This window comes from Necator americanus, chromosome III, assembly GCF_031761385.1.
Source record: "Necator americanus strain Aroian chromosome III, whole genome shotgun sequence".
Taxonomy (NCBI): domain Eukaryota; kingdom Metazoa; phylum Nematoda; class Chromadorea; order Rhabditida; family Ancylostomatidae; genus Necator; species Necator americanus.
The window spans coordinates 21,287,794-21,303,442 of record NC_087373.1 but is presented as its reverse complement, the minus strand read 5'-3'; the positions used below and the strand labels follow the sequence as shown (position 1 = coordinate 21,303,442).

The window sequence follows — 15,649 nt, the reverse complement described above, 5'->3', positions numbered from 1 at the left end:
CATTAGCTCTTAGCGACCTATCTGTTTGAACTTTGACTCCTGCATTCTGTTACTCTCCACCATGGATCCCTCCTTTCGTAGTTCTTTTACATTATCTGATCAAAATAAGGTTACATTTCCAACACAGTTGCTCAACCATAACGGTTTGAGTACGGTTCTGAAATTATGACGTCCTCGAATAATTCCATGCCGACGATCAGGACAATATCAGTTGGTTGGTCGGAGACAAGAGAAGACAGTGCTGATGCGTATCCTTTGAGAGAGATATACAAACGGCGGTCGCCCACCTACACTCGCTCCTTCCATATTCCCCCTGAGAGTGATTTCTCTATCAGCTTGCATTCTTCGTCGATCTCTCTCAGATGAATGTTAGTCAAACCATCAAGTTTGCATCTATTTCACACATATTGTTCATTGTTTCCGCCGTGCATCCAAAATTCCGTTGCGTGTTTCAACCTGACGAATTCCGCTATCCTCGAATTTTACTCTATTTTAGACATACGATGGTGAATGTACCGCAGTGCTGACAATAGCAGCCGTTCAAGGATATTCAACCTCGCATGTTGTTCGGATTACACTGCCCTGCTCTACTATTCGGCGTCAGAAACACTGTAATGAGCTGAAGATTATTTCTATATGCGTTTGACTGTACTCGTCTTACTGCTCATGGTTGCAATGCTCGTTCACTGTACACCGCGCACCGACGTGCCATCCGGAAGCAACGGTTCGTTCATCCTCATTTCGTACGGTGGTTCCATGTGTGCTGAGCGCCTGTTGTTACCATTGCTTACAAAGACGATCAATCACCTTCAATCCGAATGCATCTTGACGCGATATGCGCTATTCTGCCAATCTGTCGAGGGATTTTTCAGCAGTTAAATGAATTTCTAGCGCTATTTTGCGCTGATTCTGCTCTTCCCATGATTCGTGACTAGTCCCAAGCATCCGCACATTTCTCGTGTGTACAAGCTAATTCGAAATTTTCTATTTCGATTGTAAGAGGCTTCAAAAAGGTATTGTAGCGAAGAACTTGCTTCTGTTGTTCAAGAGAGCTTCTAAACCTTTCTCTGACTATTAGAGCTGCTGTTCTACCAAATGTAGCCCTAATGTAGTCGTCCAGAACTTGTCTGCTGGGCTGCACATACCATGGTGGAATATTGTGGATTGGACTTTCTTTAAATAGTTGTTTGAACGCCTTCGGGTCGCCTTCATGTTTGTACTCAGTGCGAAGAAGTCTCAGAACTATGTGACCCCTGCAGATTACGATGAATTTTCCATTAAAAAAGCAATTTGAAGGCTATCACTATTACTCTCGTAGAAGAGCAACTAACTAGAGATCAGAGCAAAGCAAACTGGATATTTTATTTATTTAATTATTCTTTACATGGCAATCCAAGTGTTTACGAATGGAGTATACAATGAACGAGTAGCCGAAAATAACACAAGCAAAATAATGGTAACGAGTAGGTTAGTGTTTAGTGGTTAGTGGATACAAGTGAAGAAACCTCTAATTATTTGCTTGTTTTAACTGTTTTAAGTAGCATCAATTAGTAAAAATAGTGCTTGCGATGAAATCTTCCAGGTTAGCATAAATCTGCTCACAGGAATTACTGGGAAGTAAGTGTTCCTCATCGTGTTCTTTTGAACATTCTTCTGAACTGAACTGCAACTTTGTCGACTTCACATTAACTTACTTATTTGATACGCGCAGAGAAGACAAGTTGCGACACGACCAAGGAAAGGAGAAAAAGCAAGTAAGAAGAAAAAACTACACTAAAAGGAACCGCCGTAACTACCGAATCTTTACATCGGGTCACCACATATTTGGGACTACTGGACGCACACTGGGTTCGGGGCCCCATTCGCGCAGCATAGTTCACTTTTCACAGAAACGTTTCGCTCCAGCTGAGTCCCTGATGGTTGATGAGCTTTGCTAGCAGGTGCCAGTTCTTGTACTTGACCAGGTGCATTGCATCCAACTCAAGAATACCAGTGGTGTTCTACAATGATTAGACTGCATTTAATCAGCAAGGTACCTCTCGATCGTTCATGTTGTTGTGTGATTTGTGTATGTTATCATTTTTTTATCACAGATTTGTTCATATTCTTTTGACCATGTTCTAGTCAAGTGTAAGAGTTCTCTTTTTTTCTTTTTTGTCGGAACCTTCTATATAACCGAAGAAATAGAACGATTCTATACCTTATAAAATGTCAAACCAAAGTCTTTTTGTAGTTCTTGTTGAGTGCCAACAGCTCCTTTAAAATACGTAATGAAAGGAAACATCTATGCGACTGCAGCTACATCAACGAAGAATTCTCTATCAACCGTAGAGTGACCTCACACTCGTTAATCGAACTATAGCTTTCTTCTCGAAACAAAAACCTCTCAACTGACTAGAAACTCCTCTCCTATCAGTGAATCAAATTGCTAAAAGTGTTTCTTGCAGATGCTATTCTGTCGGGCTATGAGCGAGTGCGTTTACGTGCCCATCGGAGACGGCACCGACATAAGACGTCTCTTAATCTCGAGGCTGATGAATTGTTCGAGATGTTCGGAGACCACCTGCACAGGAGCCAGCATAGGACAAGGAAGAACAAGGTGGGCAGGCGCATGTGAAAGAAACGGGTCAATCGAGTGGACTGCAGCACCTTGCAGCAGCTGCGGCTGCGCAACAAACCAGTTCTATTCGTTCGAGTAAGCAGAACACGGCTTATAGATATGTGCGTCTTTCTCTAAACACGTTCATGACTCTCAGGAAGGTGATGAGGGCACCAGCGTCAACTAATTTTACTAATATCCGCATCAGCTGGTTCCAGAAAAGATTGTTCCTTTTATTGTGAAGGGACTCTCTAATTTTTATCCTTTCTTCGTCACATCATGTGACATCAAGTGAAAACCAGCGCTTCTACAATATTCTTCCGCTGATCCGATCCCTATATTTTAACCATCATAGCTGGACTCCATGGTGAGTACTTATGAACGTCGATATTTTTAAAAATTGCTCACGGAAAGCACGTAGAAATTCTAGAGAGTTTATTCGTTAGGAATTCTGTTTTCTAAGCGATGTTTTTTGCATGACCATCACTACCTGTTCCTCCTACCACAATTTGCTTAGCAAGACAACTCGACAACACTTTTCTCAACCTATCCGAGACCTTCGACCGCAACGGTTATCAACCGACTCAAGCAGAGCATACAGTGAATAGTGTTGATTTACAGGGTTACTTGCGAAGATGAGCCTTCAGTTTCTTGGTCGCTGCGCACCAGAAGGGGGCACTTTCGGTTGCGTTCGTTGACGCCGATTATAGCGTAATTTATCGCCTACTCTCGTTTGGTTGTAAATCGTCGCCGCGTCGTAACACATTCGAGCGAATCACGCTTGTGTGCAGCCCGTTTCAATACCACCCATTTTGCATAAACGCCGATCATCGAAGTGACCGCAGAGATGCATGCGATAGACAAATAGACGCTGCTGTCCAACGGCAGGGACTGTTCTTCACTGAAAAAATCAGAAACAAAAATAAAGTGAGCCAAACACCTTACTAAAACGTTTCCTGGTAATCCAGTGGTAATAGTTATCGTAAGGAACTCCTTTTGGAGAAGTAATAGAATTCTCCTCAAAATCAACTCCTTTTTTCAAATTCACAACAACGAGTTCGCTTCAAACTCGTGGAATTGAACTGTGAAGGTGTTCCCTTTCTCAAAAAGAAGGCCGAAATGCTATCGAAGGATGAGTTCTCAAGCTGGAGGGTCACCTCATCCCTGTTTTCCCCTCAAGAATTTGATAGCAGTAGAAAATCCCGCATGTGGAGGCGTAATATAGTGTTTTGAGGAGTTTTTGCATTTATTCCCGAACGAGTTTTCTGAGAAAAATCTGAGCGCCGAAATATACATAATGACTGCTCTGAATCATAAAACACCCGATAAGCGTTTAGAACATGAATTTTCTCGGTCGCCTTTAGTGTGTAGTGGGGAGGAACGGGAGGTCAGACCCACTATCAATTCTACCTCGATAATACCAAAGAATAAAGGTCAGATTCGCCACTGTTTGAAAGAAGTGTTATGTTGCGTGCCTGTAGGTATGAGTCAGAGACACTAAATTGTGTCGCTCTGGAAAACGTCCCCGGAATTTGTCATCGAAGTCTGTAGTTATTTGTTATTCTCTGTTGTTCCGTGCTGTCGTCACGAGAGAGAACCGGTGGAACTTCGCTGATATTTGGTCCTCTGTTAGTGCAAAATGTATGTTAGGAACTAGTCGTCGCCTTCACGACGACTAGGGGACATTTAGAGGGAATCTCTAAACTCATAAATGGCAGTTCTCCACAATAGATATCCCGGTAATACGAATCATGGCATCGATGAAATCGTTCGAAATGTGCTAACGTGCTTCAGCGAAGGTCAACGTCGTTTCTCGCCGTTTCATGACGGGTGGACCCGCTCAGTCACGCTCCACCGTTGCTCACTGGACGAACGAATACCTTCATAAAATCAGCCCATTTAGAATTGCGCGTAGGAACTCTATCAAGGTGTTTGAACATCTGAACATTTCTTACACCTGTACAGGCGCGTGGACAATAGAATAGAAACCTGTTTGAGGAATCCTTAGAAAATGAGAAACTACCAACAACTTAAGTAACGATACAACTTTATATGCCAATGTAACAAGACGATGAAAAAATAAGAAATATTGACTCGAGGGAAATTTATTTACACTTTTCAAACTGAGAAATAATTTGCGGTGAGTCGAAAATTCACCTAACTTATCATCAATCCCTACTGCCCTTACGATCCCAGTCGAAAAAATTGAACGTAACAGACAGAACGTGATCTGGGAGGAAGTCAGGGAGTCAAACGAGAAACGGAAACTGAAGAGAAATTGGCTGTATCTGAAGTACACAATTGGTGTTCAGCAATAACTACTACTCCTATGTGGTCCCGAAACGAAACAAAATCATAGCCACAGACATTCTTCTGCTTAAACGTCCTGTTTCCTTTTCTTCCCAGAAGCATGTCCATTGCTTTTCCAGTAATTGCTGTGTAAAAAGCGCTACCCAACTGCAAGAACATGTTTTTTTGATAGCATTGACGTTGAGTGAGTTCTCTAAAGAGTACATAAGCTACGGAAACCGATGCTACTTTAAGTTTTCATCTTTTATGAGGTAGAAATGCAGATCCGACTTCATTTTTGTTACTGATGACAATAGCTTTTGAGTTCTACATCTATAATGTTGTTACGTTTCTCGCAATATTGTTTTTTTTTGGTTTTGGGAGTTTTCTTGCCTCCATCGATTCTCCAGCATCTCTTATCAACGGTCCCACAAAAGTCACAGAACTAGAATAGCTAAGAGCTGCTCTAGTTTTGATTACTGGAATATCTAGCGGACTCTTGCTGTAAAGAATTGATAAAAGTTACTAATAATGAAATAATGGAGAGCAGTTATGTCGATTATCATTATGTTGTCACTTTTCTATGTACATGTCTCTTTGTGCAAGAAAAAGTCAACTACTTGAAGTCAACCATATCACCGTGATGCAGTTCTAGTCCGAAGTTACTGCGTGTTCTCAGGTGGCCCACTTGACGGTTACTTCTGTGCACGCACCACTATGGTATTAACCATCCATGGCTCGCGAAAATTTCCGTTAGCACTTCACCACAAATGGTGCAATCTTTTTCGATATGAATGGTGTTTTCCATTCGGTCAATAGCGATTTGACATTTAGTCACCTCTGTTCGAAATGAAAGCAAGGACGAGGCAGAAAGGACGGAGGCTAAATGTTTCTTGGAGGTTAATATCCACATGCTTGAGGTTGAATATCCAAAAAAATAAGGTCAAAGGGGGGCCCGATAGATGGTATACCCATTTCTTTTTGGACCCAGGCTTTTATTGCAGGACTAAACGCTGTTTTAAACACCGTCATAGTGCGAAATGCACTTGTCGACAGCACTAAACAGTGATATGGTCGAACGAACTGCTGGCTTGCTACATATAGTCAAAAGTAGAGCTTATCCGTTGAGCTGGGCGGAAGTGCTGCAGTGGTGAGGGGGTTCGCATCGTTTACTCAGTCGATGGTTCGAAATGGCCCTAGGCCAGCTAAGCCTTTGATCTCTCCGTGATCTGTAAATCAGCACCAGATTTGTTTCGAAGGATAAGAACATGGGATACAGCCGTCCTTTTCATTGTGCGCACAGCACATAAATAGTAAATCAAAAAATCTCATAAAACCGTGTGCACAGCGCACGATTCTGAATTGAGACCGATCGCGTTAGCGCATTCCAAGGGGACTGATCAACGGCAAACACTTATCCTTATCCTCTTTTTTTTTTTCTTTCTGCGGCACAGCTTCCCACCATTTCTAATTTTAATAGGACACTGGCAAGAACGTCGATGTTTTCGAAAAGAACGAATCGAAGATCAGTGGCAGTCCACAGACATGAATGGTACAAAATCTGCGGAAAGAAAAATCATTTCCGCTGATTTCGTTGTAAATCTCTCCAAGGTCAGCAAAGTTCGTTTGCTCATTCGCCTGCTAAAAAATCTTCAGTGGACAATCCATGCGAAATACGTCTCCAGCTAACGCAGCGTCAAATCTGTTTGCGTTTGACAAATTGATAAGACGTGTTTGGCTCTCTAGAGAAGGTCACTTTTCAATCTGCAACAGCAAATAAAAACAATGGAATCAGAGAATCAAGCAGCACGACTTGAATTTGCGCTAATAAAACACTTATCAGTGATCAACAAGACAACGGGTATTAAATACATGTGATAGGTGATAAACAGCGACGGGTAGTCCCTTGGCTACACGAAAAATTTGCCAACATAATGATACAAACGACAGTGTACTTTAGAGCAGTTCGAATAGAAAATGGATGCCATTTGAATCTGAGGAAGGTTACGACCTCACAATTAACAATTCAATGGATTATTTTATTATACAAGTTTCAAACAGCCCTCCTTTTGCCACCTACTGCATCTTCCCTTCTCTTGTCCTGTTGAAGTTAAAAACCTCCCCGAACTGAGGGCTTTTTCCTCTTTCTTCTTTTTTTTTGACACTTTTGAAGAGCAGCAAAGAAGTTTCAAGTCTGAGTTTCTCAGACTGACTGCTGTTTCTGAGTCTGAGCCAATTCTGCCTTGAATTAAATCAGAAAATAGACTACTACTACTAAGTAGACTGAAATACTTCATTGTCTAAATCTGCACATACTGTTTTTTTTCAGGAAAATATTATTTCTCATCTGAGATCCAATCATTCAGAATGCAATAAACATGAAGCGAGAACGAAACGAAGAACTGTGTCTCATGGAGAGAAGGACCATTGATCTCAACACAATGGGCGATGAGTTCGACCCGCCTTTTCTGGTGGAAGTTCGGTGTCAAAATACAGCCGACTACGAGCGGGGCAGCACCGACACACTTGTTGAGCAGGTACTCCTACTCCTTTGTTTTCAAGATTATCCCACAGGTGTATTGAGAAACTTCCAGAAAATTCAAAAAGGCATTTCATGAAACCATTTTGTTACTTCTGTTCAAAAAAATATGGCTCGAAAATCACAAGGAATTTACTGCAACTAAAGTATTTTGCCATATTCCAAGAAATATCTTTGCAGACATGCGTGCACAACTTGCTCCGATGTGTACAGCGCTACGGAGAGGTGAGTAACATATTTTACTCAAATTTAACAGCACTTCTTCCATGGCAACTGAACCGCAAATGAATTAGGATCATTTGAAGTTTTGCTTTGTGGAGTTCCCTAATGTCACCGTGTTGTTGCAAGCTAAACGTTTTTTTTTTGTTCTTGTGGTGACGAAAATACCCTCATACATGCAGAGTTGTCACAAGCCATCTTCCTACCGATAGATTTCGCCTGTTATTCCATTTTCGCCTAACTTCATACAGGTCTACAGTATAGCTTCATTTACTCAATGAGACCTAACGAAAATGTTTGATCCTTTCAGCGCATGATTTTGAGTTCACTTTGCAGGTGCACGTCTCCAAACGTCCAGTCGGCTCTGCGCACTGGAGCCCACACACATTGCGAAACGTTCCGATAGGTTGCGACTGCATGTGGCCTGTGGATCGGTATGGACATCAAGAATTGTAGCTGGGCAACGCCCCTCAGCCTTGTATTTCTTCTTTTCTTTTCGATTCTGGAGATTGCTGGTTTCGTCTCCAAAACAACTCACGTAGTTTTAAATGATGCTGACTTTAATGCTCTTTGTCATTTTCGGGATGCCCAATCTGTTTGCTCTTTTAATTTTGTTAGCGTTGTTAAATTCCTTAAATTTGCAGAAGATCATGCCAGTCTGTTTTACAAAGGACAATTATTATCCACGAAACTTCTGAAAATGTGGTAAATATTCCCGAAATGATACTTTCGGGTCAAAACGACATGATACTCGGCGTAAGCGCCTGCGGTCAAAAGCTGTGCCGGTTAGGATCGAAGAATACGCTTGCTAGAACCAATTATCGCTACAGTACGAATACGAATTTCACCATATTATCTCTTCTGTGCAGTGAGAAGAAAGGAGGATTTAAATGGAAGGAAATCCGACTTTGACAATCTTTGCCGCACCCCATCCTAGAATACGAGCAGAAATGAGAGACCGTTACGATGGCAAATGACTCGTGAAATTGTATCGTGCTGTTACAGAGATCGTTCGTGGAAAAAACTATGTGACAGAAGTTTTCCCACTGTCACCCACTTTTTTTCTAAAAACGTGTGCAGAGCGGAGGTGATAGCCTTCGTTGTAGAGCGCATTTATTGGTGGGATCCTCGCACATAACTAGCACGAAAAAACTAAGGATTAATAGTTTGAACTGGAAGGATTGAATAATGGAAAATTGTCACCCTCCCCGAAACATTTACAGTTCAGCAGAGCCAGCAGCAGTGTCCGAAAAGGTATTCCCGTATTCTAAAACTTTTTATGGTAGCCGCGATTTAAATAGAACTAGCTTCTTCCTCAACTTCATAAGTTACACCACTTAGGGATTTTGTCTTTCATTTCCTCGAGGAATTTTGTCTTCTCACTCGGTGGCATTAAACGTTGCACACTTTACAACGCGCCTAACTCAGTGTAATTTCTTTGTAAGAGGTACACGTTTTGTTTACATGTACAAATAGTGGAGAGAGCACTGTTGTAAACTTGTCCATGCCACTTTGGATTGGTGCGTTTAACCCAACTTTAACGTTTGTTTTCTATATCGGCTGTGATTTTTGAGACCACAACCATTTCAATTTGTGGTATAAATTACCAACATACTTAGAACAATCGAAATGCCTGGCGACGAGGTAACGACTCGGTTGGGAACGAATCACCACAATGAACAAACATTATCGTACTTTATACTTTTTATCAGCGATGTGATCAGCTCATCGATAGGGCGGATGAAGAATAGTGATGAGGACTGAAAAAAATTGTCGCAAATTTTATTCGGTGTGGTCACCACAATCACCATCCTACGCAAACAATGGGACAGAATAAAGCGTCTGCGTAGGATTCGATTTTAGAAGTTTGTAGTGACATCCTGAATGATCGTAGTTTTTCCTGAATGCTTGGTTCTACCTTCTGCAGTTCGTACGCGATTCTTCATAGCAAAGAAGCACAAGAGAAACTATTCCAGTTCATGAACGGAGCACGAACTGGAATAACTTTGAGACAACAGCCATTTCAATTTTGCTTTACTAATTACTGCTACTTAAATACGGTTAATTACTAACATGTTTGTATGTTAATCATTAGCAGAGGCTACTACTGCCTCCATAAAAACTATAGTAGGAAAAAGTGTGAAAAAGGGTCGACATGAAGTTCGTACGCAATTGCGTACGCGGCTTCTCTCGGGCTCCTCGGTGAAGCGTAGCGGCTATGAGCGTAGAGAAACCTTTGCTGGCACCATCGACCGCTGCACTTTCTGATGATCCCACATCGGTCCCAACTGCTGTCTCTACCGCGCCGTTCCGAGCGAGTACGCAAATGCACCGCAACTACACTCGTTGGTCATGTCGATTCGACCCGACTAGTAACTAACTCCAAGTTGGTTCTCTACGACATCCCTATGTACCTTAGCATGTCCTCTTCCCTATGCTTTTCTAAACTTAATTTTCGGGCAGAGATTATCCCTGACGCGGTAGCTCCCCGGGGAGTGTCGTCTTTGAACATACAACACTGCTACTAACTTCTGTCACAAAATCCGTCGCAAACCGTGGAATTCTTGGGAGTGGGCAAAATTCAACGTTAAAAATACTGCTCGACAGCAAATGAGGTGCTGATTTCAAATATACTTCAAGAATTTAGTTTTGATGAATGTGTGGTCTAAAAACAAGCAAAGTTTTCCCAACCTTGGTTAATTACTTTCACTTCTCTGCAATCATGTTATTGGCATACCCAGCGAATACATCCGTGGAAGGAAGAGGTGATCATATGGTTTGTGATAATTTCTCAATATTACAAGAACTGCTTATTATATTCGTAATTAGAAAGTCAATTATAGCATTTCGGTACCCCATATCATATACGGGTTTGAAATCTCCATTCTCTTCGGAAATTTACAAAAGTGCTCCATCGAAGGTTAGTAAAAAAATCGCGTATTCCTAGCTGTGGAAAATGTGCTCGGAAATTTTTAAAGGCATCACCTCACGAATCTGGGGTGGTACGGATTTCAGGCGGGTAATGTCTATGCGGGGTTGTAGATTGTGGGGAAGAGGGTGATTCTATTCATCTCTCCCTATATCAGTGTAAACGGACAACTCCGGAACGCTGTTTCTTACGACCGCTTTTGTTGCAACCTTTGTGCCCCTCCCGCCTGCGATTCGTCCGAATGGGTTTTCGACGAATTGCAGGCGGGAGGGCGCAAGGGTGTTGCGCTGCTTTCTCAAACATTTGGGAGGCTACCTTGCAAATGTTCTGATTTTCCAGGCTCTGGCGAAAGAGATGAAACTCGAGCGTTAGCTGTAATAAAGAGAGTTAACAATCTTGACTCTTGGTTCTCACACATTATCGGCAAGAGGAGGAAAGTTACTGTAAAAATTCCATATATTTGACCCATTTGTGTCGGTCTTCCACATCTTTCACACATATTTCCAACTGCACATCCTAATAACTTGTGGTTTTTAATGATGTCATTTCGCCAAATTTCTAATTTTCTGATGTCCATGCTTCAGAAACACTTGCATGGTTGTCTGAAGTTAAAAAAGTCATAATGTAGTTTGTTCTGAAGCATAATATCAAAAGCGTACTTTAGAGTTCTCATCTCCAACATAGCTACCAGGAAACCACTTTGGTGTCCACTTGAGCGACATTTTTTAGAGCTGAATGAAGCTATGCTATGTTTCTTGTTGCGAGTACACGTTCCAGTGGCAGACAGTCAATCCTTACCAGATTTCTGAGCAACACTCATTGAAATCACACGTGAACAGTGCCTTTAGGGTGATTTATTGATCCTGATAGTTTGGGCTAAGCTAAAACGAAAACAACTAAGTCAAACGCTATGACAAACGGAGAGAACGGGGTGCGAAACAGGAGGTACCCGTGAAGACAACCGCCTGACTGCTCTCTACCTGCCTTCAGCGCTGCGCGCCTCTGCGTAGTTCGGCTCCACCAGCCGGACATCATCCACGACCTTCTGAGATCACTCCGCGCGCGACGTCTGCGCCGCGACGAAGTGATGGATACTGCGAATTGGGAGGGGAAAGAAGTGAAAAACGAATTGACGCAGCAAGTTCTGATGTACGAATAAAGTAAACTGAGCGCATATTATCGGAAATTAAGGAGAAAAAGTAGATTCTCCTATCAAATTAAAAGATGTATTATCAAAGGAATATCATAGAGTGTCGTAGAGTAAAAATTTTGATGATTGATAGGAGTTTTCGACAATGATCTCATTCGAACAACTTTACACAAATAAAGATTATCAGAAGAAGATGCTGCAGGAAAAAGAATAATATGCACAGATCTCACAATTTCACGTCCTAACTGTTCTAGATAAGCTTCAAGTGGCAGCATGACTATGCGAACGACAAATAAATTTTGTCCCCGAATATCTCATTATGTTACTGAAAAAACGATTCAAATGAATGCTTTGTCAAAATTTTACACAAATATAATGTTTAAATAGAGCGCATGTCAAATATTTCAATACTTGTCCGTATGTTTTATGTATTTAAGGTCAGGTGTATTAGTGGCGAAAAGAGACCTTTGTATCTTCGAGATATACCTTTAGGCACAATGTATGTCTGCGAGGCATTATTCGTACCTCTTTTGTCGTTTGATGGCAGTTTTACCCAGCTAGATAAGTAAAAAGAAATCCTAGGAAAACGAAAAAAGTGAAAAAAATAGCATTACACCGATCAGTGGGACATTCTTTGAAACATCTCTCGCAATTCCAGAGATGGATGAGTGGTTTCCACCTAACTAATCAAAACAGGATAATTTTATTTTCGCTCGCATTTCTAAATGGCATATCATTTATACAAACTTCTTCCACTTATATTAACCATTTCATTTACTGTTACCAGGCACTTTCCTTTTTCCCCCGGGCGCGGCAAAAAAACTCGTCCTAAGAGCAGCAGGCGCGGCGAAATGGGCGGCGAGGCTGGTGTGGGCGGTGCGTCAGAGAGCCGTAGCACAAGAGGATCATGACGCTGTCAGAAGACGAGCAACTAAATACGCTCGTCCGTCAGCCGTCAGCCTCCTGGATACTCGGCGGCACATCATTCGAGTACCCGAGAGAACGACCACCAAAGTGCGCCTAGACATATACATTTTTGAAGAAGAGAGCGAGCTAACAGCACTGTTTTTGAGCGTAAATATACGCACAATACAGCCGTGCGCACAATACAGCCTCTTCCACAACAAATACAGCAGTGGTGTATTATTGTATTATTGATAGTTGGGGGGATCAGGGTAAAGTCAAGAATATACGCCCCCTACAACACTACACAATTTCTCTTTATTGAATCTTCCCGAAACAAGGATTTTCAGAAAGTCAGATTTTATCGAAGTGTCAAATCACCAAACACTCAATAAAGGATAAAAGGATAAAGTCACTGGCGTATTAATCCACTTGGGATGCGCCAACGCGTTTTACTGGAATTCGTAATCGTTGAGGTTTTGGAACGCGTGTTGGCCTATATAATGACTTGCAGGGGCCATCCGATGATCAAATCAGTGTTTTTATTCTCCCAGACAAGTCTGGTACCAATTTATCGACTCCGGAGGGATGAAAGGCTTGTTTTGCACAAGGGCGGTTTCGAACCCTCGACCATGTGGCTACAACGAACCTCTAACCGACTGCGCCACACCCACCTACAACACTTAATAACACATATAAAATTTCCGGAAAGAGCAATATTTAAGACGCAGTTGGAAAAGTAAACGGGGGTCAAATACTTGGCAAGATAACTGTCAGCCTAGATAACAGCCTGACATCGCATCGTTTGCAGTTGAGTTTCGAAAACGAAGCAGATGTGGCGGAGTGGCAGGAAGTTTCGCAGCGCTGCGCTTTGTTCTTTCAATTGTTCGAATTCGCTCAAGCCACAGTCTACAACGGTAGGGACACCGACGATGTAAGAAAGGAAAGAAGATGATAGAAAGGCTGATCTCCGCAAGTCATCCTGTAAGCTGTGCACCTGTTCATTGTCTTTTACGATTCTGAATTGAATTCTGAATATATTCAATTTTCATTTTCAAATACATGAAAAAGCATGAGAAACAAGCAAAAAAGCAAAATAAGACATCGATAAACTTGTTGAAGGATGCTAGAAAATGGTCAGCGATGGTGGAAGGCACATAAAACCGAGAGTGCGTTATTGAATAACCTCTTGTATCACAGATTCATTGTTTTGGAAAATCGCAAAAATGGATTTTCCCTCAACCCAAAACAGTTGGTCTACTGGTGTGCGATCTTCGTTAGGTATCAGTTATCTTTTTTGAAGCGAGATGAAAAAACGGGGGAAATATTTTCTAACATTACTCCTGCATACAGAACATCAGTCTCATCTTCAACAGACCTATAACCACTTCGATTGAATGCTAAAAACAAGTGGTCTTGAAAACGCACTGTTTGGTCTACTAAACGCTCTACCGTAGTGAGCTTAAAGAGCAGAAACCAATAAAAATGAAAGATCAAAATCCATCCATCATGTGTCTCTATAAATTTATAGCATAACAATGTACATTTTTAGTAGTTGTTCAGTAGTTTCTATTCTTCTGTGCGTTTTTAGGTTTGGAAAAAACGCTCACGATTTATTCCTCAACTCAGAATCGTTCGTATCCATTGTTGTACTACGTTTCCACGAATAGAGAAAAGACGGCCGATTCTACGCGCAGATGTCAGGAGCCGCGAAACAGAGTTGAACATTCTTGGCAAAGACAGGCTACGTCTTTCGTTTGAACTTTGGAGTCGACTATCAGACACCGAATGTTAGGCATGGGACGGGATCAGTGATTACATGTGAGACCCATCTGCACTTAGAGTCGACCGTCTTCGCACAATCCTTCACAGGTGCGCATGGCAGGAAATTTCAAAGGCAAGTTTTCTCCCACTTGCCCGTAAATTTTCTGGTCACAACTAGCAGAATAATGAACCAAGGCGTCACATTCTCCTCGTAAAGGAATGGTTTAGGTATTTATCGCATTGATATAAGAGAGCGGCAGAGGTCTACTGCTAAACTCAACAGAGCATTTTCGAAAGGGCGTAGATTCAAAGCAAAGGCGGAAAGTTATGCAAACGAAAAATTCACTCAAGTGGAAGACATTTGAAAGTAGACGCAAGCAAATATTATCGGCAAGTGGAAGGAGCTTGTGCCGAGCACAAGTCAAACTATCATGCAGGCCAATTAATACATATTCTGCAAAGAACACACTGTCTATTGTTCAACGTTTTGATGAAATTCTATTTCACTGAAAGAAATCAAGGTTTCATACCCACATCTTGACATGTAATTTCAGATCATGGTTGTAATAAGTAGTTATAATGCTATACAATTCCGTCCCCAGAATAGAGGAGAAAAGGGGTGTCCCTTTTCCGGGCTTTTTCTAGTTGTGGACGAGAGCATAGTGGAGGAGGCGGACATGTTCAGGTGAATGGGGTCTACTTCATGCGGTTCAGTTCAAGTGATGAGGATCCCTTCGCCAACCGTCCAAAAATGAAAGGATTCGGAGCAGCGACTATCTCTTGTATGGACGAGAGGCGATAGCGTTGTGAACACGTAAATTAATCCGAAGTGCATTTCAATATAAAATTCAACTAAGAAAAGTTTAGTGCAACATCAGATCGCTATTTCGTGTAAACATACTTCATACCAGCACGAACTGCCGTGCTCACACCCCTCTTGCGCGAGTTTTTGCACAAATCATTTTAGAACTCTATGGACCTACCTTAGAAAGTACGAAAAAGCGCGATCAGCGTATGTTAAAAAAAAACGTTAGCCGTCACCTTTCTATCGTCCATACAACATACAAACAGGTCATTGATGATACTGATAGCATTTTCCACACTAATACCCGCGGTCGAGTATCCCCATGCAGTTTTAGTTGGAAGGTTGGGTGAAAGAACGCAAAAAAAAAACCGCTAAAATCGATAGTTTCTGAAAGATATCGTCTATATCCGTGACTAGCAACGTTAATTACCTTTAAGGGTCAAGTTCTAACT

General features: G+C 41.8%; 1 protein-coding gene across 1 annotated transcript; it reads left to right on the top strand.

The window, feature by feature from the left end:
* Window positions 1–636: 636 nt before the first annotated feature.
* RB195_010361 (uncharacterized protein) lies at window positions 637–8,102 on the top strand (the record flags this gene model as incomplete). Its single annotated transcript, XM_013445216.2, has 5 exons — window positions 637–724; window positions 2,448–2,599; window positions 7,255–7,425; window positions 7,608–7,652; window positions 7,983–8,102. The coding sequence occupies 5 exons, from the start codon at window positions 637–639 to the stop codon at window positions 8,100–8,102; spliced, it is 576 nt and encodes a 191-aa protein (XP_013300670.2).
* Window positions 8,103–15,649: the final 7,547 nt, after the last annotated feature.